Here is a 21,690-nt window from a genome sequence, read left to right as displayed (position 1 = left end):
TCTCCCCTGGCTCCCCTTCACTCGCAAACGCAGGGAAAGGGTGAGACCTTTCAGAGCAGCCAAGCGGGCAAGCTTCCAGCGGCAGTCTGGGAGTGAGCAGTCGGCAGAGCCACCAAGCCGGGCGGCGGGGCATTGGGCCTCGCGTTTCAACTTCTGTTCAGTTCTCCTGTAATGGAAAATTGCTTTGCACAAAGCTAGGGTGTTACAGTTCTTTCCAGCGCCCCTCCCCCCCACCCCGCCCCTCGGCAGCCTTCTGAACAGAGGGACAGCGCCCGCAGGAAGGTGGAAGGAGGGTAGTTGCGGCTTCTTACTATGTCCCTTGCTTCAGGCCCTGGGCCCGGGTGGTTACTCTTTTCCTTTGGAATGGGACTGGTATCGGGGTCAAAGTGTCCAAATAATTGTCAGTGTCAAGCCCAGGAAGTGATCTGCACAGGGATCCAGTTAGCCGAATACCCCCCTGATGTACCCCTGAACACCCGGAGGCTGTACCTGAATGATAACCGCATCACCTTTTTGCCAGCGATGAATCTAGGACTCCTCAGTGACCTTGTTTACTTGGACTGTCGGAATAACCTGATTCGCGAGGTGATGGATTATACCTTCATCGGGGTCTTCAGACTCATCTACCTCGATCTCAGCTCCAACAACCTAACCTTGATCTCCCCATACAGTTTCTCCATGCTCAGCAACCTGGTGCAGCTGAACATCTCCAACAACCCTCACCTGTTCTCCCTGAACAAGTATACCTTTGCCAACACCAGCTCTCTGAGATACCTGGACCTCAGAAACACCGGCTTGCAGACCTTGGACAATGCTGCCTTCCAAAACCTCCTAACTCTACAAACCCTGTATCTGAGTGAAAACCCGTGGAAGTGCAACTGCTCCTTCCTGGACTTCACCATCTACTTAATAGTGTCCCATCTGAACCATCCAGGTGAGGGTTTGACTGGGTGTGGGGACAAGAATGTGACGGAGGAGGAGGAATTAATTCCAGAAAAGGTAAAGTCAAAAGATGGTCAGGATGGGAGAAAACTCTGAGGTAAGCTGATTGAAAGCATTCTTATTGCTCTGCAGGATCCATCCTTGGGTTGACTCAGGAGGCAATGAGTCTGTAACTGCAAAGTAAGAAATTCAGGGTCACCGTAGTCCATGGGTGGACTATTTCAATCTGTTGGATTCAGTGACTGAATTTTTCCAGGATCCAAAAGTAAATTCAGTCATGAGTAGGCCATAGAGGATCCAACAGTATGATGTACAGAAGAGAAAGTTCCATAGAGGTAGGGGAAGGGCCACAGGAGCTCCCTAGACAGTGAGAGTGCCCCCCAGTAAGGGTGAGCATGCATCCGTCAACAGCTCACCAGCGCCCACTATGTCCAGCAGGAGGTTTCAATCTCACTGGCAGATTCTCAAGTCTTACCTGGTAGATTTCCAAGCCAGTGCTGCCAGGCTCTCCACTGTCCCCACCCCTCTGCCGTGGTCCCTGGGGCACTCCAGTGTCTCAAACCCCTCTTCTTTTCAGTGACTTTACTGTCCCATCCTTTATCCTCCCATTATCCCACTTTATCAGTATCTCCTTCACTCAGGACCTCAAGGAAATGTGAATCATTCCTCATAGAAAGCCCAGAGCCACTGATGTAATCTGGCAAAATTGGACTTTGGGCTCAAAGCCTGTCCAAACCATGTCTTCTCTCCCTTCCCTGAGTGTCTGTTCTTGAAGATATTTTCATGCATCGGCACCTTCTGAAACTTCCACCATGATATCTTGCCCAGGTTGGCAAAGGCCCAGAAAGATTCCTAGCCAAAAATGATAAGCTTTAAGGGGATCTGGGGGAGAGGGCATTGAATGGTGGCAGCAAGTGAAAATGTGCCCTTCTGGCCCTCCTTCCAATGGTCGGGTCTTAACATGTCTTCCAGGCAGGGCCTGGACTATGGTAAGGCAAGCGAGCCTCCTGGGATGCAAGATTCAGGGAGATAGTAAGAGCGGGTGGCTTTCTCACATTTGGCGCCCTGGGCACCTGGCCCTCAAGCTGAGCTAGAATAAATCAAAAGGAAAGAACTTCATCAGACGTATCTTCTTAAGAATACTGATCATGAAAGAACAGAGGAACAGTTATCTTGGCTAGGTTGCCTTACCTCTCCAGAGAGAATGTCTTCTACTTTTCTCAATGACTGGTGCATTCAATGTGATTCTCCTGTCAATGTTCATGTAACTAGCCCATGGAGAGCTTCATCTTCTCTTGTCCCCTGCCCACCATAAGTATATATTTTCCTTGAGCAGAGCCCACCAAGTAGTCAGAAGGACCTCCTACCCTAGCTGAAAAGGGCGACATGGCTTGGCTTCTCCCGTAGTCCCTAAGCCTACCACTTTACCGGCCATCAAATCTCCCTCAATCAAAATTCTGCTTACAGAGTCGTGTCTTCTCAGAATGCTCAGGCTGACTGCTTTGGACTCCTTGACTCATTTCATTCCGGGATTGAATAGGACTATAAACCAGATCTGTTTCACTGTGCGTTTTAAAAAACATCAGAAGCGGGTATCTATCTTGTCAAGCCCATGAGTTCCTCATGAATGAAGAGTCTGTCTTTTGAGATAGACAAAGCTTTTAGTCGCTGGCCAGTGTGAGCCCCCTCCCTCAACACGCACCCACAACAACTGGTCTGCTCATCTCTCTCTGTTGTTTGGTGGCCTAGCGGAACCCGCCCAGGCCACTTCATGCAGAACTATGGTCTCATTGCCCTGGCTAACAATTGTTATCTCTTAAAAACACTAATGAGCCCAAGGCTAGTCATAGAACAATTTATCTTTGTAGAGAGCTTTGCAGCTGCTAGAGTTTTCTCACACATACTGTCTCATTTTCTTTACTTTGAGTGTAATACCAACCCTTAAATTTTGTTCCCTGGGCCTGTGGAAGAGGCTAGGATTGGTATTTTTAACCCTATCACGTGGATGAGAAAATAGACTGACCCAAAATCACATGGCTAGTAAATAGCAAAAAAAAAAAAAATTTTTTTTAATCTTCTGATTCTGATTCGTCTTTTTTCATGAGACTACTAGATCTTAAATCCCCAAATTACATGATAACTGTGATCCTATAAGTCAGCTTAGTTATAAATATAAGTCATGTTAGAAGCATATGGCCACGGCATCTAAATTACAGCTTTATTTCCTATCTGACTACACATGGAGCTCACCCAAGATCATTTCCGTTGGCTAATGAGCTCTAGCCAATGTAAACTCATCACAGGCCTGCACTCCTCCTATAAGTCCAAGTTCACCCCGACCCACCCAAACTCCCAGAGAAGGAGCCCAACCTTTGCATCTCAGTCAGTCTGGTTGTCCGTTCCCACACATACATACACATACAACATCACAAACATATGCATAAACACAAGGGCAAACACACATACATATTCCCATATACATACAAACACGAAGATGTGCCCCCACACACACATACTGTATATGTGTACACATATACACAGCTACTCACACACAATCACCCACATATTACACATACATAATGCACATACACACATTCAACGTGTAGATACATACCCGTACATGAAGGGGCACACATATACACATAAAATTGAATGCATACACAGTAGAATTCATTAGGTGCTTCTCTTGCCCTTTAGCCCTCAACATAATGGAAGATTTATTTTGTATGACTCTCACATGATTCATGCCCCTGATAAGTGGAAATATCTTTGCTACGGACAAACACTAAAGCACAGGCTCACCTATTAGACCACACCTGCTATAGAAAGGTGATCTTTGGCATGTTCTAGAATGGAGAGTACATATCTCGCCATGTACCACACTGCAAGATATAAGAAGAATCTCTCTGAAATGAGCTGAGTACATGGTTATTTATAAAGAAGAATCCAAATTAAAGATGGCTTTCCCTTTAGATCCAGGAAGATACTGAACATTAGCATTGGGAGATTTTCCCTGTGGTCCAGTATTAAGGTGAGCAAGATAATAGAGGGGCAGGATATAGATCCCTTGAATAGCAAGGCAGTGAAGTAAGGAATTTCCATGCTACCACTTAGTTCATCTGTTCATCCATTTAAATATTTATTGAGTCCTATTATGCGCCAAACAAGTGCTCATGGAGGGAACCTTGAACTATGTGTGGAGACTCACATGACTATGATCATTTGCACCATATATGTCTCATGGTCCAGTCAGGTACAGCAGAACTAACCCCACTGGACAGAGCAGGACAAAAGAGGCCTCCATATGCCTTTTGGGTAGAGGAGGCACTTGGGAGAGCTTCAGTTGCAGGTGAGGAATGGCAACCACCCTGCAGGGAGGGGAGCCCAGTGTTAAAGAGCTCAGGTTGGAGTGAAACAGACCTGAATTATAACCCTAGCCCTGCTGCCTGCTATTTGTAGGATATCTGAGAAGTTACTTAGCCTCTCTGAACCTCAACTTCCTCATCTTTCAGACAGGTATAATAATAGAGCCAACCTGTCTAGGCTGCTGAGATGAGAACGCTTACAAACTTCCATTAGTATTGAGTCTTGCACACCAAAAAGCATTCAATAAACAAATGGTTGGCAGATGTGGGAAAGATACACGGTACTTAAGAGAATAGCAGACATCAGTCAGGTGATCCCTGGGATAAGCAGTAGACTTCAGGAAGTTTCAGCACACAAGGAACAAGAGGACAGTGTGCCCTGTCTGGTAAACATGACTATAGGGATGCATGGTGGGGGGAGGCGGGGGGAGGGAGGGATATAGATAGGATGTTGAAAAGTGATCAGCAGGTCCCAGGGCTCTAAATCCTGGGAAAATGGGACAGAGGAAGTCTTAGAGGGAGCTGGGTATTAGGCAAGTTATGAACACAAGAGTTCAGACTGGGGAACAAAACCAGAAGGCCAAATCAAGGCTTGATCTCAGCCTAGATCATAAGACTCAGGGCTTTGCCAGTAGTAGCAGCAAAGTGATTCTGAATCACCTGAATCTGGAACTGAAGTTCTACCTAAAGACAAACCCCACTTCCAGCAACAGGTGTAGACATGCAGACAGCTATCAAGGGATAAAGGCAAGGAGGTCCAACTGTGGTATAAGAAGTCACCTACATGGTGTGATTTTGTTATTTTTTTTTAATTTATTTATGACAGTCACACGGAGAGAGAGAGAGAGAGGCAGAGACACAGGCAGAGGGAGAAGCAGGCTCCATGCACCGGGAGCCCGACGTGGGATTCGATCCCGGGTCTCCAGGATCGCGCCCTGGGCCAAAGGCAGGCGCCAAACCGCTGCGCCACCCAGGGATCCCTGATTTTGTTATTTGAAGAGGACTTTCCCCCATCCACTGTCTACCACTGAGCTAAAATTAGCCATTAGAGGTTTGTCCCTTTGAGTCCCAAAAAGTGCTCAAATTTGGAAGAGGACCCTACAAAATATATGAACCCTGGGGCTGAATAATACCAGTGTCCCCAAGCCTTTCTCAGCTCTCATATCAGAGGCAGAAGTGAATTCTTGAGAAATACAGTTAGCTAAAATTAATTCGGCAACAGAGGGGAACCTTGAAGGAAGCCAAGGTCCAGGAAAGAAATGGGGAGATCTTAAAACAAAAGATATGAAGGCAGTAATATGTGCCTCCCCCATGTCACATGTTGACTCAGTTCACCCCCATAAAGGGCCTGTGGGGAAGGCTAAACTGTTTTTATTCACCTTTTTTCATCATAAAGCTATACTGAATAGGAATATCAAAATTTTCCCACACTAGCAAGAAATTTGGTGCTATTATCAAAGGTCTTCATCAAAAAAAAAAAAAAAACCCTCTGATGGTATACTCACCAGATGCACTGAAAACTGTTCCATCTTCAAAAAGTTCACATACTCACTTTGCAAACATGAAAATCACAGCAGAAACAGGGGTGAGTAATAAAGTGCTGGTCACCAGGACGCTCTAATCAATACAGAGTTAAAAACAGACCCACAGATTCCATTTTCTTTATGGCTTGGTCAGCAGATAGGAGGACTAATTCCTGGCTGGGACTGTAATTTCCCAGGCGTTAATGCTCTTTGAAGGTGAGAGTGGCAATTGAACTCTTCCCAGGATAGAACTGCCTAGTAGGACAGGGTTGAGCGCCTCCAAAGATGCTTTCAAAAATGCGCAATTCTAAGCTCCTGGACATAAGGATCCTGGACTCCATCCTCTCTTCTCCCACAGTCTCGTCTAGTGCTGTCCAACAAAAGTCTCTGCTGCAGTAGAAATGGCCTATATCTGTGCTGTTCAATATGGTAGTCACTAGCCTCACGTGGGTATGGAGTTCTTGAAATTAGGCTAGAGCAACTGAGGAACTGAATTTTTAATTTTTATGTTGTTTTAAATTATGTGAGTAGCCCCATGAATGGCCACTGGCCACCATATTAGGGTAGCCTTTTTTTTAAGATTTTATTTATTTATTCATGAAAAACACAGAGAGAGAAAGGCAGAGACACAGGCAGAGGGAGAAGCAGGCTCCATGCAGGGAGCCCAATGTGGAACTCAATCCTGAGACTGCAGATCACGCCTTGAGCCAGGGGAAGGTGCTCAACCCCTGAGCCATCCAGGTATTCCTTGGGTAGCCTTTTAATATAAGATGCTTGAGATGGAACTTTAAAATCCTGCCTCCTAAAAAAAAAATCTCACCTCCTCACAAGTAAGTGGCTATAGAGCCAAGCCCAACACGGAGATCTCCTGACATCCAGATTCAGTGTTTTCCCCTCATGCCATGACTCTTCTTACTCTAGATACATCCCCGTCCATTTGACTCTGAAATATTTGTTGTATGATCATTATATGCCCAACATTTTGGGCATAATGCTGGGGTGCTTTCATTACAAAGATGTCATAATTCCCATCTTTCATAAGACAATCTTGGGATACAAGAGAGAGAAAATGCAATTGAAAGCCAAGAAGTCCTGGAGCGCATGGGTGGCTCAGTCAGTTAAGCATCTGCCTTTGGCTCAGGTCATGATCCTGGGGTCCTGGGATCAAGCCCCACGTCGGCGGGTGGGGGGGTTCCCTGCTCAGCAGGGAGTCTGCTTCTCCCTTTCCCTCTGTCCCTCCTCCCACTCGTGCTCTCTCTCTCTCACTTGCTCTCTCTCTCTCAAGTAGATGAATGGAATATGAAAGAAGAAAGAAAGAGAAAGAAAGAAAGAAAAAAAGAAAGAAAGAAAGAAAGAAGAAAGAAAGAAAGAAAGAAAGAAAGAAAGAAAGAAAGAAAGAAAGAAAAGAAAGGGAGGAAAGAAAGAAAGACAGGCAGCCAAGAGGTCCTGTCCTGGTCCCCGCAATGCACTGTGTGATGTGGGGCAAGTCACTTTCCCTCTGAGACTCACTTGTCTTTGAAATAAAAAGGTAGTAGGATTAGATACTCTCTAAAGCCCATCTAGCTGGTAGTCTATGGACATAAATAGAAAGACAAGGTGCACCTAACTGTGGGAGAAGAGCAGGGATCAGCAGACGGGGTCCCAAATGGGCAGTGCAATGGATCGATGCTGAGGCGGAGGCCCTCCTGGAGAAGCAGTCCACAGTCACATAATTAGGACACGCACATAATTAGGAAGTAGGCAGTCTGGAACCCCTGCACTGTCCTACCTCCTGTCTACTTGACTAGAACAGTGCGTCCATCCCCAGGAGACTCGATGCCCTAGACTGTCCTCCCAGACCTGGCCTCCTCAGCCAGTGGTTTTCAAATTCCAATGAGCACAGGAGCCTCAGGCCCCATATCCAGAGATTCTGGTTTTGGACTGTGCAGATCATTAGACCATATTTTGAGAAACCCTATGACAATGACTTCTGTTCTAGATCTATAGTGGCTGCTCCCACTGGTGAATAAACTGATTTGCACTGAGATGTTAGTGGCTAATAATGTTTTGACATGTCTCCCTCAAGGAGCATTTGCAGAAACAGAGTTCAGAAAGTGACAGACTACCAGGGGTAGAAGCGGGAGTAGTTTGGGGACAGAGTGTCCCTCTGTCAGCTCTTAAATTATAGTCCTTAAACAATCCTGGGTGACCCGATGGGGGGGTGCCCACGAATCAAAGAGGAATCTGGGCAGGAGTGCTACAGAGGCAGCGGACAAAGCCACTCGGGGACATCTGCGGGGAGCAGATGGGTTGGGTCATATGCTGTTTCAGGTCCACGTCATCTTGAGGGCATTTTGAGCAGAGAACATCTTCGTTTCATTCCAGCGCTACTTCATCCTGTATTCAAGGCTGCTGTAATAGGATAATGGCCCCATTTCAACCCACCAAGTACAAAGTCATCTACAACTGTGCCAAGACTTAGATTTCCGGAATGAATTCAGGTCCTCACACTCTTCCACTATTAATGCTAACCCATCTTCTCCACCAGAGAAATTGCTGCAGGGACCAGACACCCAGAAAGGGAACAGCTGGGCAGCAGACATTTCCAAGGCCGTCAGCTGCTCTGCCAGCTTGTCTCTCCCTCCTTCTCACAAACACCCTGCTGAGAGCCAGAGGAGCAGCCTCATGAGGGCAATAAGGGGGCTAAGAGGGGTGCAAGTGGGTCAGTGATCCCTAAACTACCCAGAAAAGCCAAGGAGGGATGGGGTGGCAAGCACGTGCAGCTTAGGAAGGATCCTGAGTAATTCTCACACACTCTTGAGCTCAACCCACTTGAAATCCCTGAAAGTAGGTGACCCGAAGTCCCTTCAAGTTCAAAAATGCCAGACCTCTGTGCATGGCCTCTCTGGTCACCCAGCACCACTCAGGCTTCTGGAAGGCAGCTGTGCAAGGCTGGCCAAAGCAGCCAACTTCAGTTTCCTTATCTCTAGAAGTGAAGAGCTCTCCAGCCTGGAGATAATCCAGCAGAGTGTGGATGTGGCTAGAAAGAGAAACAGGGATCCAGCCATGAAGGGCCTTTGAAGGATTTTCTTGGGAACATGCAGTACATCCTGAAAAGTTCTGGGAGGCAGGTGAGCCTGGATGCAGGGCTAGGATGCTCCTGTGGGCATCCAGGTAAGGGAGGAAGATGGTCTATGGCAGCAGATGAAGAAGTCTAGACAGGTCAGAAGGAACCATTTCAAAGGTAGAAGGAATAGGACTCGGGACTGAACCAGACCCTCCCAAGTTCCCAGTCCTCCTTTCATGACTTCTGGCAAGTTCTAAGTAATTAATAGATATGTATATTTAACATTTATCTTCCCTGATAGTAAGGTCTATGAGAGCAAAGAACATGTCTGAAGCTTCAGAAACTAGTTCAGGGCCTGACACAGGAAAAAGGCTCAATAAATATTTATTGAGAAAAATCAATGAGCAAATGAGATGTGGAAAATAACAGAAAAGAATTGGCTTCAATGGCTCTGGAGGCTTCCCTGAGATGGACACTCTTGGAGGAAGGGTAGTGAGGAGCTTAGGGGAGAACATGTCCCATCTTGAGCGTGTTGAGTGGGAGGGGCCCCGTGAACCAGGAGGCCTTTGAACATTCTGGCCTGAAATCCAGAAGAATAGAATACATATTTCAGAATCATCAGCTCACTGGTGATCATTGAAATCAAACAAAGGATGAGATAAGCCAGCAAAGGAGTTTAGAACAGGGGCAGGGGGTGGGTAACAGGGCAAGGACAGAAGCTTTGGGGAATGCCAACATACAGAAGGGCCAAGAAGAGCCACGCACAAGGTGTCCTGGGCAGAAGCAGCCAGGCAAGAGAAACGAAATCAGAGAAAGGTGGACTCACAGAAGCCAAGAAAAGAGTTTCAAAGAGTGGAAGCAGGTCAAGTAAGGATTGAAAAGTGTCCATCAGATTTAGCTACCAAGAGGTCCCTGATGTCTTGGATGATTCCCATGGCATGGAGGGAGTGGACACCAGAGCGCAGTGAGCTACAGAATGAATAGCAAGGAAGAAAAGAGGTGCAGAAAAAGGGGATCCCTGGGTGGCGTAGCGGTTTGGCGCCTGCCTTTGGCCCAGGGCGCGATCCTGGAGGCCCGGGATCGAATCCCACATCGGGCTCCCGGTGCATGGAGCCTGCTTCTCCCTCTGCCTGTGTCTCTGCCTCTCTCTCTCTCTCTCTCTCTCTCGAATAAATAAATAAAATATTTTTAAAAAAAAGAGGTGCAAAAAAAATGTAAACTTGGGGCACCTGGCTGGCTCAGTTGGTGGAACATGCAACTCATGATCTCAGGGTCGTGGGTTCGAGCCCCACATTGGGCATAGAGATTACTTGAAAAAAATGTAAACTCTTCTAGGGAGTTTGGCTGTGGACCGAGGAGCTAGGGCGATAGATGGAGGGGAACTGTACAAAGCGGGTACTTATTTTCTTAGGAGCAAAGAGGTCCATGGAGGTGTTTATCTGCTGCTGAGAAGAGTCGATGCAGGGCAAAGACACAGGACAGGGAGAGTAACTGACGGGGTAAAGCCCCTGGGGAGGCGGGAGTGAGTGGACTCCAGAATGAAATGGAGGGTCAGCCTCAAACAGGAAAAGGTCCCTCCTCTGGGGCTGTGGAGAAGGAAGCGAGGGCAAGCGCACATGGCATAACTGTGAGGACATGGGGCAAAGGAATCGAGGGGCCTGCCCGAGAGTCCCTATTCTACTTTCAGTGAGATAAAAGACAAAGGATGACTTTATATCTAGAAGAGTACACAAGTTTCACACGCTGTTCTCTATGATGCTTTGGTAGCACCAGCCCAAGTAGGTGATCCTAAAATATCCCTTTGTTCTCAAGAGGATCATACTCCCCGTTGAATAGGCAAAACCAAGATGGGCTCTGGATTCAAACTACCTGGTTTTCCATCCTGCCTCCATCACTTACCAGCTGGGCCGCAATCTACACAAGAACCACGCTCCTCGTCTATAAAACGGCGATAGGTTCGTGCCTATTTCTCGGGTTGTTGTGCTGATTAAATGAAACGACCCAGATGAAAGTTTTAGAAATGCACGTAGTAATGTTCAGCTAATGTTAGCTACTGTCGTTGCCGTGACAATTCCTGGTGGTGACTGCGAAAGCCACACAGGGTGCAGAGAAGGGGGACAGCCATGTGGGTTGACCGAGACAGACAGGGTAAGTCCTGCTGTGGTGCTGCCCTCCGTGTGCTTGCGTGCACTGTCCGCAGAGAGTCCAATTTAGGCGGGGGTGAGGGGGAGCTAGAGCTTTTGGGGTGGGAGTGGGTGTTTTAAAACCTTCAAAATGACAGCATTATATTTTTAAAAATGAAATGCGATGCTTAGCCCATACACGGTGATTTTTTTTTTCTTATCAGAACAGTGATAGATTTGTCCTTCCCCTCAACCCAAATAAAAGAACAGCTAATTATGTCTGATACATCCGATTAAAATGTAGTGAGGACTAGGATGAGTCATGTTAACAAACCCTCGCAATTTTCAATATCTTCTTCCAACAGCTACGATGCTTGGGCCACAGCATGTGGCTGAGGTGAGGCACAGGCCTTGTTGACTGATCTGACATCCGCACGGGGTGGGGAGGAGCTGGGCCTGGCCCCTGAGTTCTCCTGTTCCACTAACAGTTACTGAGCATCTACCAGGTGCCAAGGCCCGAGCATACAGCTGAGAACAGAAACAGATGTGCCGTCACAGAGCTTCCACTCTAGCGGGAAGGGAATAAATAAGCAATTAAGCATAGGACTTGATGTCAAGGGACAATAAGAGGAAAATATGGGAAGAGAAAGGAGAGAGTGTGTCTGGGATGGAGGACAAGGCAGATTGTTTCTGTTGGGTAGTGCCGAGGAGGTGACATTTGAGCAGAGAACTGAGTAAGGTAAGGAGACAAGCTGTGGAAATAAGATGTGGGGGAAGGGAACTTTCTAGACAGAGGGAAGAGCAAATGCAAAGGCCCTGGGGTCGAATGAGCATGCTTATCTTAGAGGGTGAGCAGAGGGGAGACAGATGAAGGAAGGAGACAGAAAATTAGCAAGAGGCCAGGTCAGTTAGGACCTCTAGGCCAATGAGAGGCTTTCAATTTTGTTCCTGAGTGTGACAGGAAATCACGAAAGGGTTTTGAGCAGGGAAGGGGCATGACCTAGGACCTGCAGAGGGCTCCCAATGCTGGGTGGGGAGAGACTGAGGGCAGAGCAGGGACACAGATGAGGAGGGCTGTCACAGCTCAGGTGAGGGAGGATAGTGGCCTGGACCAGGGTAACGGTCCAGATGATGGGAAAATATAAGAATTGGGATGTGTTTGGAAGGTAAGACTAACAGGAATGGCTCGTGGTTTGAGACACGGCTCGTGATATGAGAGAGGAAGCAAGGAGAGCTCCCAAAGTCTGTGTGGGTGACCGGTGATCGGTGGTGCCCTGCTGCTACTGAGCTTTTCTAAGTTGCCTGTTATCCATGAGGACCACTGTTCTACTACCTTCCCTACCTGGGATTTTCCAAGCAGATGGGTAGTTATCTATCTATCTATCTATCTATCTATCTATCTATCTATCTATCTGTCATCTATCTATCATCTATCTATCTAAGAGTGAGTTAGGGCCCCTGGGTGGCTCAGTGATTGAGTGTCTGCCTTCAGCTCAGGGCATGATCCTGGGGTCCTGGGATCCAGTTTCGGACTGGGCTCCCCATAGGGAGCCTGATTCTCCCTCTGCCTGTGTCTGCCTCTCTCTGTGTGTCTCTCATGAATAAATAAATAAAATCTTTAAAAAAAAAAAAAAAGGAAAGAGTTAGAGAGAGAGAGCACAAGCCAGAAGAGAGGCAGAGAGAGAAAGAGAAGCAGACTCCCCACTGAGCAAGGAGCCCCAAAGCTAGGCTCAATCCCAGGACCCCAGGCACCATGACTTGACCATGACTGCTTAGCCAACAGAGTCCCCCAGGCGACCCCAGATGGATAGTTACTAAGCAGGCCCAGCTTTAGACCCAACTGAGCAGAAACTAGCATTTGCCTTTAGCTTCCAAGAACCACCTGGCTCCATCCCCCAGCCCAGCCATGGAGCTGGCTCCCTGCCCCATCAAAACCTTCCTCAAGGAAGATGACAGCATGGGTTCCCCCCGGGGAAGGGGCTTCTGTTGTTAGCTTTTTTTTCACAAGACCATACTCTTTAAGCCTTATTTGGTTGGCAGGATGGAAGGTCTATCTCCTGCTGGCAGCATTCTGGGTACATAAGACAAGTGCGTAAGGAGGTATTATGAGGGAAAGGGGTCTTTGCACCTGCACATCATGCCCATATACAACCATTTGTCCAAAAGGCCAGTCCTGTAGCCTCGAGCACCTCTAAAGCACAGGAACAATCGGGTTGAACTTGCTGGATTTGAAGGGCTTTCCTGTAATGTTCCAAGAGGCTATGAATCAGTTTTAACCTTTACCAAAATATAGACTCTTTAACCAAGGGGGGAAAATGTATTAGAGAAGAATTGTAGTGCCTAAGCCCAAATCATCCAAACCTTTAAGTTTTCATGCCAGGGCTGGTTTAGACCAGGAATCAGCACTGCTTTCTATAAAAAGCCAGATAGCAAATATTTTAGGCTTTGTGGATCTCTGTTGCAACTCCTCGATTTTGCCATCTGTAACCTGAAAGCAGTCATAGAAAATACATAAATAGGGGCGCCTGGGTGGCTCAGTCAGCGAAGCATCTGCCTTCAGCTCAGGGCATGATCTCAAGGTCCTGGGGTCACATCACGCTCCCTGCTCAGCTGGGAGTCCGCTGCTTCCTCCACCCTTCTGTCCCTACTTCTGCTCGCTCTCTCTCTCCCTCTCTCTCTCTCTCTCGTGTGTGCCTCTCTCCCAAATAAATACCTAAAAAATGAAATATGTAAGTAAATGGGCATGGCTGTGTTCCAATAAAAACGTATTTGGAAAAACAGGCTGCAGGCTGGATCTGGCCCATGGAGTTTGTGGAACCTGGGCTCACGCCATCCAGAGGAGACAGACAGGTGATGAGCTCTAGATAGGAAAGGTAGAAGCCAATGCTCAGAGGACCCCGCATGCGGGTCTGAGAAGGGGGCCTTTCTGGCTGGTTGACTTTGGTGGTGTTGGGCTGCTGTGTGGTCCAATCTAGGTTCCCCCCCAGAGAGTCATTTCCTCCGGGCCACCCAGAATGTAGACAAACATAACAGTGGTCCCTTCAAATTCCAGTCGGGAACTGGTCCTAAACCACGAGGCCAAAGACACAAGGGTTTAAGAACTGCTTGTGTGAGATCAGATCAATGAACCTACCCATTCTCCCCTGTATGCATTCAACAGACATTTATTGAGCATCTACTGTGTGCCAGGCACTAGGCATATGAAGCCAAACAAAGAGGGCCTCTGCTCTCAAACAGTTCTCTAGTACGAATTGGGGACTAGTACTGGGGACCTTTGATGCCATGCCTGCAACACCTGCATCCTCACTTGTCCCCATCCACATTCACCCTCCCTTCTCTCTCTGCAGCCTCAGAGGACAGAGGAGTCTCTCCTTCCAGTTCAAGGCTGTCTTTCCTCTATTTGGTCCTGGGGACCACCTCTTCCTGACTCCTCCAGGACTTCACACCCCGTGGCTCACTGAATCCTCACGAGGGATGAGGGATTAATACTTATCTGGCATAAATGAGTCCAAGGAGGCAAGGGATTAGCTGACCTGCCTTTGGCCTTCTATCTCCCCAGGTTCACTAGCCTCTAGCCGAGCATGATATCAATGACATTGACCCCAAGGGGTATTAACAACAAGTAACATTTCATTCATTCAACAAACATGCTTTGAGCTCTAGTATGGGTGAAGTGCTGTTCTAGGTGTTGAGGGTACAACAGTGAACCACGCAGACAAAACCCCGTGTCTCATGGAGCTCTTAATCTAGTGGGAAGAGGCAGACAAAGGAGTAGGTCAATCCACTTCCTTGACAAATACACAATGAGCTGGAGAAAAAAAAATGAGACAAAGTACTCTGCATCTAGTACTCTACATCCAAGCAAGCTAGAGTCTACTAAGGAGAAATGGGGGAATCAGGTCTTTCTTGGGGTTCAAGGGGGAAGTCTTAGGACAAAGTGGGTAAGCTGCTAGAAACCAGTGCTGCGCTCTCGGGGGCAGGGACAGCTTAGTGGTGAAGGGAGCCTCCAAACTCCATCCTTCACTGTACGTTGTCACCACAGGGAGGCTCAACCATCCACTCAGCATGGGGGGCTCAGAGCCTGCACTCGACTCCTTGGGAACCTACAGGAGACCACAAGCTGGTTTGTCTTATAATAACTGGGTTCAAACCAGTTTTCTGAATGGGAGACTTCTTGGGCTCCTGCAAAACATGTGATTCTGAGCCACAGAAACCCTTGCTCCTCCAGACACGTGAGTCTGGCAAACAGGTTTCCTGCCTGTGAGTAGCATGCTATGTGTGGAAATAAACAAAGTGGGGAGTCTATGTTTCCTTAGGAACTATTTGCAGGAAGAATTTAAACATTAATGACACCTGTAATCGTACCTGGGAGTTTGAACTGGGACAAGTGCCCTGGGCCCAGGGAATGGGGCTGAGAGACAAGGGGGCCAGTCATCTGTTCCTAATATGAATGAAGGCCCTGGAGTTGTGCAGTTCACAGCAGTACAACAGAACTTGGTAGCCTTTTGTCAGAGGAAAGGAAATCAAGAAAGCCAGAGAGGGAGTACTGATAAACCATTTATTTATTTGGTAGTAGCATGGGAGTAATAACTAAAACTGCCCGGTGGGGTGATCAAGAGTAGAGTTTAATTTTGAAAAGCACCTTCTCTGATGCCCAGCACGCACTCCAAGATCAGTAGATGGGTCTATAGTCTCTAATGTCATCAGGACAGAATAGGAAAAGAATGTTTGATTAACAAACTAATGAAAAGGAAATGAAATCATAAAATAAAAGGCAACAAAGTAGAGAGAAAGAGACATAAAATAAATGGGACAGGTTGAAAACATGTCAGTCTAATGTTAAATTTTTTTTCAAGATTTTATTTATCCATTCATGAGAGACACACAGAGAGAGGCAGAGACACAGGCAGAGGGAGAAGCAGGCTCCATGCAGGGAGCCCGATGCAGGACTCGATCCCAGGACACCAGGGTCACGCCCCGAGCTGAAGGTAGACACTCAACCGCTGAGCCACCCAGGCGTCCCTAACATTAAATGTTAATGGAATAATTACAATACAAACTTTGCTAGATTGGATGGAAAACAAAACCCAGCTACATGCTGCTTATAGAAAACATATGTTAAATATGGGAACATAGAAAGATTAAAAGTAAAAGGATGGCAAAAGATAAATGATGCAAATACTAACCAAAAGATATTTGATGGAGCCTTACTAATGTCAAAGGCAGTAGACTCTAAGGCAGGAAGCATTACTGGAAATAACGAGATGTTGCTCAGTGGAAAGAGGGCAAATCTGCCAGGAGCAGGTAACAGGAGGAACTTTCTACACGTCTAATAACATATCTTCGATATATGTAAAGCAAAACATGACAGAAATATATGAAGTACGTAAATGCACAATCAAAACGGGTGACTTAAAAAAAAAAAAAAACGGGTGACTTAAACATCCTTCTCCCAGTAGCCAATAGACAATTAATAGACTAGTAGTAACCAAGAAATAATAGTTTTTATAGATTAAAAAGAAAAGTCAGTAAAGATATTAATAAAAAAGTCAAGGGGCGTCTGGGTGGCTCAGTCAGTTGGGCGTCTCCCTTCAGCTCAGGTCATGATCTCAGGGTCCCGGGATCAAGCCCCATGTCGGGCTCCCTGCTCAGTGAGGAGTCTGCTTCTCCCTCCCCCTGCTCTCTCTCTGTCTCTCTCCCTCTGAAATAAATAAATAAAATCTTAAAAAAAAAAAGTCAATAAAGATACAGAAGACCTGTATAAAATCACAACCTAATTGGCATCCACAGAATGACAGAGTCAGCAAAAACAGAATACACACTTTCCAGGGGGGCGGGGCGGGGGGAGGCACATGCAAAATTTACTAAAAATGACTTTATGCTCAACCATAAAGCAAATTCTCAATAATTTTTTAAATATTTTATTTATTTGAGAGAGAGAGAGAGCACACAAGCAGGGGGAAGGGGCAGAGGGAGAGGGAGAAGCAGACTCCCCATGGGGCAGGGAGCCCGATGCAGGGCTCAATCCCAGGACCCTAAGACCATGACCTGGGCCAAAGGCAGGTGCTTAATCGACTGAGCCACCCAGGTGCCCGGCGCCCCCTCAAAACATTTCAAAGGACTGAAATCATGGAGAGGATGTCTCTGGCCATTGTAGAACGATAGAATTCAACAATAAAAATATTACCAGAAAACCCCCCTCAAATTAAGTATTCCTTCAATGAAGGATACGTCTTATTAACAGGAACAAGAATGATCAGACACGGATTTAGGTCTTCAAGAGTTTTGTCTGTCTGCTTGAGAAGAAAAGATATGCTCCTCCTCTGGCAAGCAGCCCCCGAGCGAGGGAGAAGGGAGATTGTCAGAGAGACAGGAAGGGTGCCAGGGCGGGCTCAGGAGGGGCGATCACAGGTGGTCTGAGCTCTGAGGATGAGAGGCCAGCGGGAGTGCTCCTGGGAGCACCACAGTCACACAGACTTTGAAGGACAGGAAGCTCTTGATCCGGGCAAACACTGAAGGAAGAGGTTTTCGACACAGAAAGAGCAGTGTAGCAACGGGCAAGACGGGCAAGACGCAATCAAGGAATTAATAGTTTAATTTGAGCGCAGCCAAGGGTGAGTCACAGACGCGCTAAGAAGCGGGGAGGGTGGTGGAGACATGGAAGGGGGCAGACGCTGGGGGCTCTGAACGCCAGGCCAGGCCGTCTGCATGTCACTCGCAGGCCTACAGGGGAGGCGGAGGAGGGTTTCCAGCCAGAGTCAGCCCCACGGAGAGCTGGGCTTCGGGAAATCTGGCTTGTGTGTGTGAAATAGTCTGGAGCTGGGAAACGGGGGGAGTGGGGTTAGGGGGACCTGCCAGGAGACAAGCGGTCCCCCACCTTGGCAGTGACTGGGAAAAGAAGGCAGCGGTAGGAAAACCCAGGCCTCCCTCCCCGCAGAGCCACCCACATGCCCGCACTTAAGAGCAACCTAACAAAGCCTTAAAATCACTGCTAATTGCCCCTTTCAAGGTAATGCTCCCAAACGGGACTCCGTGTTTCATGTTTAGTCTGACGCTCAAGCCCTGGGCTGAAAGCTGAATCTTCTTAAAATAGAACGAGATAAGCCCTAGGCCCACAGAATCCCACACTTGCCTGTCCCCAACACACCTGTGTATAGTCCCATGTCCCGTCTCTGGAGTCTGGGGAGCTGACCCAAGCCCCGACACCCTCTAGCCAGGCTGAGCGGAGAGAGAGGACCACAGGTGCAATCGTGTGCCTGCCCCCTCCCCCCGACAGAGTGTAATGGAGCCCCCACCCCGTTTCCTGTCCTGAGAGCTCCCCCCTGGGGCAGGGCCCCCCAAGAGGACCGCTTCCTCTCCTCCCCTCTGTAATCTGTGTGCACAGTGGAGGAGACCACTGTGCGTGGCCTTCCAGTCCCATGTCTACAGCCTCTGCCACCAGCCAGGTCTCCCAGGCATCGCGGCCTTCGGCCGTCTTCCTGAGAGCCACGGCTTCACTGCAGGTGCCCCAGCACAGACGTGAGGCACGGGAACGTTCTCCGGCTTGCAGGGGCCCTGGACGGCGCTCGGCCTGGTCAGCTCCTTCCAGCCACCCAGGCCCAACTGCCTCTCCCTGACCCCGCTCACTTCTGCACGCCTTTCACTAATTCCCCTGCTGCCAGCTCCAGTCCAAACCCGACTTCCCCAACCTCCTTGGTCACCGAGGAGAGGAATGCCTTTGCGTAGCCTGGAGTATCTCCCCGAAAGTTTAGGGGAAGCGTCTGTCCACGCTAGCTTCTTTGTGTCTCCCGCCTCCGCTCGTCTGTGTTTCCTGTACCTCGTCTCCCGCCTAGCTCCTTCAGGTCGTCTAGAAACTCTGGGAGGTTCAGTTTCCTTCTGTGCAAAACAAGGACAGTATCGTGCAGGCCCAAGTCGTGAGAAGAATGAAACAAGACGTTTCGTATATGGCTTAGCATGTAGTCGGGGCGGGGAAAATATTAGCTGCTGTCACAATTTTTAAGCACGATTATCTCAAGCCCTGGTCTCCACTCTGCATTGGAGCTCATTTATGTAATGCCTGCTGGATGTATTTCCCCTGGCACCACACACACACACACACACACACACACACACACACACAGGCATTTCTGCATCAGCGCTGCGGAGCATATGGAGCTAGGAACACGCAGGGCTGAGGGCAGAGTTTTGAGTTGTGTGTGCAACACGGAGCAGCGGGCACAGTGGCTTTGCCTCCTCGCCTGTGCCCATGAGGTCCTCTCAATCACCCTGCAAGCAGGTAACGTTCTTTGCATGTGTAAGATGAGAAAATGGGATTCAGAGAGGGAAATAGATATCCTGCCGAGATTCACACAATTAGTAAGTGACAGTCTGTATTTGAGCCCTGGTGTGTCTGGCTCCGGAGCCCACTTTGCTTTCTGTTACACACTCAAGTCCATAGCATTTGACAGAGGGAGGGGCTCAGAGAAGAAGCCAGGCGGCTGAGTCAGCTGCTAAAAAGGACTGAAGACTCAACGTAGATCGTGTGATGAGCCAGTGATGCCAACCTCCCCCCACTGGGAAGCAGAACGGCCTCCCCTACTGCTTATCCCTTCCCCTGAGCTCCCCACACCCCAACTTCTTGAGCGGAGACCACACGGGAGGCACTTCCAGGGAATCTTGTCCCCGCCGAGAGCTGGGCCAGGTGTGATGCCCTCGTGGTCCCTGGCTGGACTGAGGCCTGGGTGAAGGGGAAGGGACAAGGTGCAGGGGAGAGGTGGGAGCCAAGAAGGGAGAGCAGAGAGGGAGGTGACAGGTGTGGGTGGGGGTCTGTGGAGTGTCAACACTCCATGGAGCGCTTGCTTGTTTCCAACCTCCCTGCCCCTGCTATGGTTTCTTGTTCCTTGAGGATCCATAAGGAGCCAAGCACAGGGCTGCTGCGGCGGGGGGGGGGGGGGGGGGGGGGGGGGGGGGGGGGGGCTCAGTCCGTAAGCCCCCAACTCTTGATTTCGGCTCACGTCATGATCTCATGGGGTCGAGAGACTGAGCTCTGCTAGGGCTCCATGCTCAGCAGGGAGTTGGCGGGAGATTCTCTCTCTCTCCCTCTCCCCCGGCCCCTCTCCACCCTCTCACTCAGATAAATAAATCTTAAAAAAAAAAAAAAAAAAAGAAAAGAAAACAAGAGAAGTCCATTTTCAGGAGGCAACCTGAATGCAGCTACGTCAGAAGGGGGGCGCGGGGGCGAGAAGCAGTGTGGGTGCAGGTGCAGTACTTCTCCACCTTCCTATGCCCACATATCACCTCGTTGACACACAGATTCTGATTCAGGAGCTGGGGGGGGCGGGGGGGCTTGAGATCCTGCATTCATTTATTTATTTATTTTTACAAATTGAATCTTTTAAAGTTTACATTTATTTAGTAGAGCAGAGCAAGAGAGAGGGAGAGCACAAGTGGGGGTGGGGAGGGAAGGGGCAGAGGGAGAGGGAATAGCAGCCCCCCGATGAGCAGGGCTCAGCCCCAGGTGGTGCTGGATCCCAGGACCCCAAGATCACGACCTGAGCCAAAGGCAGATGCTTCACCCACTGAGCCACCCAGGTGCCCCGAGATGCTGCGCATTTCCAATGAGGGCCAGGTACTTGCAGGGTCCACAGACCGCGCCCCGAGTAGCCAGGGTCCAAATGGCCTCTCCGGGTCCCCTTCGGGCCGAGGACCCTGGAGGGGCCTCTCTTTCAGCGCTCTGCCTGCTGTGTTTTTCCTCGTAGATGAGCAAAACGCCACGTGCGTGGAGCCCGCCGAGCTGGCGGGGTGGCCCATCACGCAGGTGGGGAACCCGCTCCGGTACATGTGCATCACGCACCTGGACCGCCAGGACTACATCTTCCTGCTGCTCATCGGCTTCTGCATCTTCTCCGCGGGCACCGTGGCCGCCTGGCTCACGGGCATGTGTGCTGTGCTTTACCAGAACGCCCGGCGCAAGGCGAGCGAGGACGAGGCCGAGGACGAGCACGGCCAGAGGGGGGATGACAGCGGGCGCATCTTCCAAAACAGGGCGGACTCGGGCCAGGACGGGTTCCCTCAGCTGATTTAGCTGCCAGAGACTGCTATCTGACAGGCCTTCCCCGGGCTCCCTCCCTGCCTTCCCTCCCGCCCTCCTCCTCCGCTCCCCCCCGACCCCAGCTGTCTTAGACACCAAAGCCTATTAGTAAGATAAATAAAATATGTGGTGGCCATTTCACAAGTTGGTCCTTTCCTGCTCGACCAGCCCCAGGACACTTCCCTGAGCTCAGCGGGATGGCGTGGAAAAGCCTAGAAAGCTGGTGTATGCATCTAAATGCTCAGGAAGCCCACCCCAAAAGCAGGCCAACTCATGAATATAATGAGCACCTACTATGCCTCTAACTGAAGTGCTGGCAGAGGGATGCGAGAAGCATAAGATTGAGAGGACTTGTCCTCAAAGAGCAAACAACTTGGGATGAGTGGAGATTAATATGAATGAATGAAATGGAGAAAAACACAAGACACAATGACAAGAACTGCCATCAAGAGAACTTGACCAAACATGTCCCCCGGCCAACCTCACGCCCCATCTCAAGATCGTCACTACAGTTCTCTAATACTGACATTAGTTTACAGTGGGACATCGAAGCCCAGGAGAAACAAGGGACTGAGGTCACCCAGCTGGTCAGTAGCACAGCCCACCACCCCAAAGTCCACAC

At 48.9% G+C, this 21,690-nt stretch overlaps 1 protein-coding gene and 2 long non-coding RNA genes across 7 annotated transcripts in view; 2 read left to right on the top strand and 1 right to left on the bottom strand.

The window, feature by feature from the left end:
• LOC102152982 overlaps positions 1-6,779 on the bottom strand; it is a 68,239-nt gene extending 61,460 nt beyond the window's left edge. Inside the window, exons 1-2 of one of the 3 annotated variants that reach the window (XR_005385773.1) lie at positions 6,651-6,762; positions 5,813-5,858 (exon numbers count right to left, since the gene is read on the bottom strand). This is a non-coding gene — a long non-coding RNA (uncharacterized LOC102152982). Of the gene's footprint in view, positions 1-47; positions 167-5,812; positions 5,859-6,650 lie in introns of those variants that run through there. The other 2 variants (XR_005385769.1, XR_005385774.1) reach the window with 2 other exon arrangements.
• LRRC52 (leucine rich repeat containing 52) lies at positions 1-21,209 on the top strand. Of its 3 annotated transcripts, none has more exons than XM_038586219.1 (3): positions 1-293; positions 521-934; positions 20,737-21,209. In XM_038586219.1, exons 2-3 carry the CDS (start codon positions 523-525, stop codon positions 21,060-21,062), a joined length of 738 nt encoding a protein of 245 aa, XP_038442147.1. In that variant the 5' UTR covers positions 1-293; positions 521-522; the 3' UTR covers positions 21,063-21,209. The 3 variants fall into 3 exon arrangements, with proteins under 3 accessions (XP_038442147.1, XP_038442148.1, XP_038442146.1); XM_038586220.1 differs by having other exon boundaries at positions 3-168; XM_038586218.1 differs by having other exon boundaries at positions 3-934.
• On the top strand, positions 7,222-12,480 carry LOC119868056. Its single transcript, XR_005385778.1, has 3 exons — positions 7,222-8,940; positions 10,713-10,831; positions 11,365-12,480. It is a non-coding gene; the product is annotated as an uncharacterized LOC119868056 (long non-coding RNA).
• Positions 21,210-21,690: the final 481 nt, after the last annotated feature.

The sequence above is a fragment of the Canis lupus genome, chromosome 38 (genome assembly GCF_011100685.1).
Source record: "Canis lupus familiaris isolate Mischka breed German Shepherd chromosome 38, alternate assembly UU_Cfam_GSD_1.0, whole genome shotgun sequence".
Classification (NCBI taxonomy): Eukaryota; Metazoa; Chordata; class Mammalia; order Carnivora; family Canidae; genus Canis; species Canis lupus.
Note: the sequence above shows the minus strand (reverse complement) of the source record. Positions and strands in the feature narration are given on the sequence as shown.

Coding starts and splice junctions, on each gene's coding strand:
- LRRC52 (XM_038586218.1), top strand. CDS start 313: ATGTCCCTTGCTTCAGGCCCTGGGCCCGGGTGGTTACTCTTTTCCTTT. Junction 935..20,736: donor GTCCCATCTGAACCATCCAG/GTGAGGGTTTGA, acceptor TTTTCCTCGTAG/ATGAGCAAAACGCCACGTGC.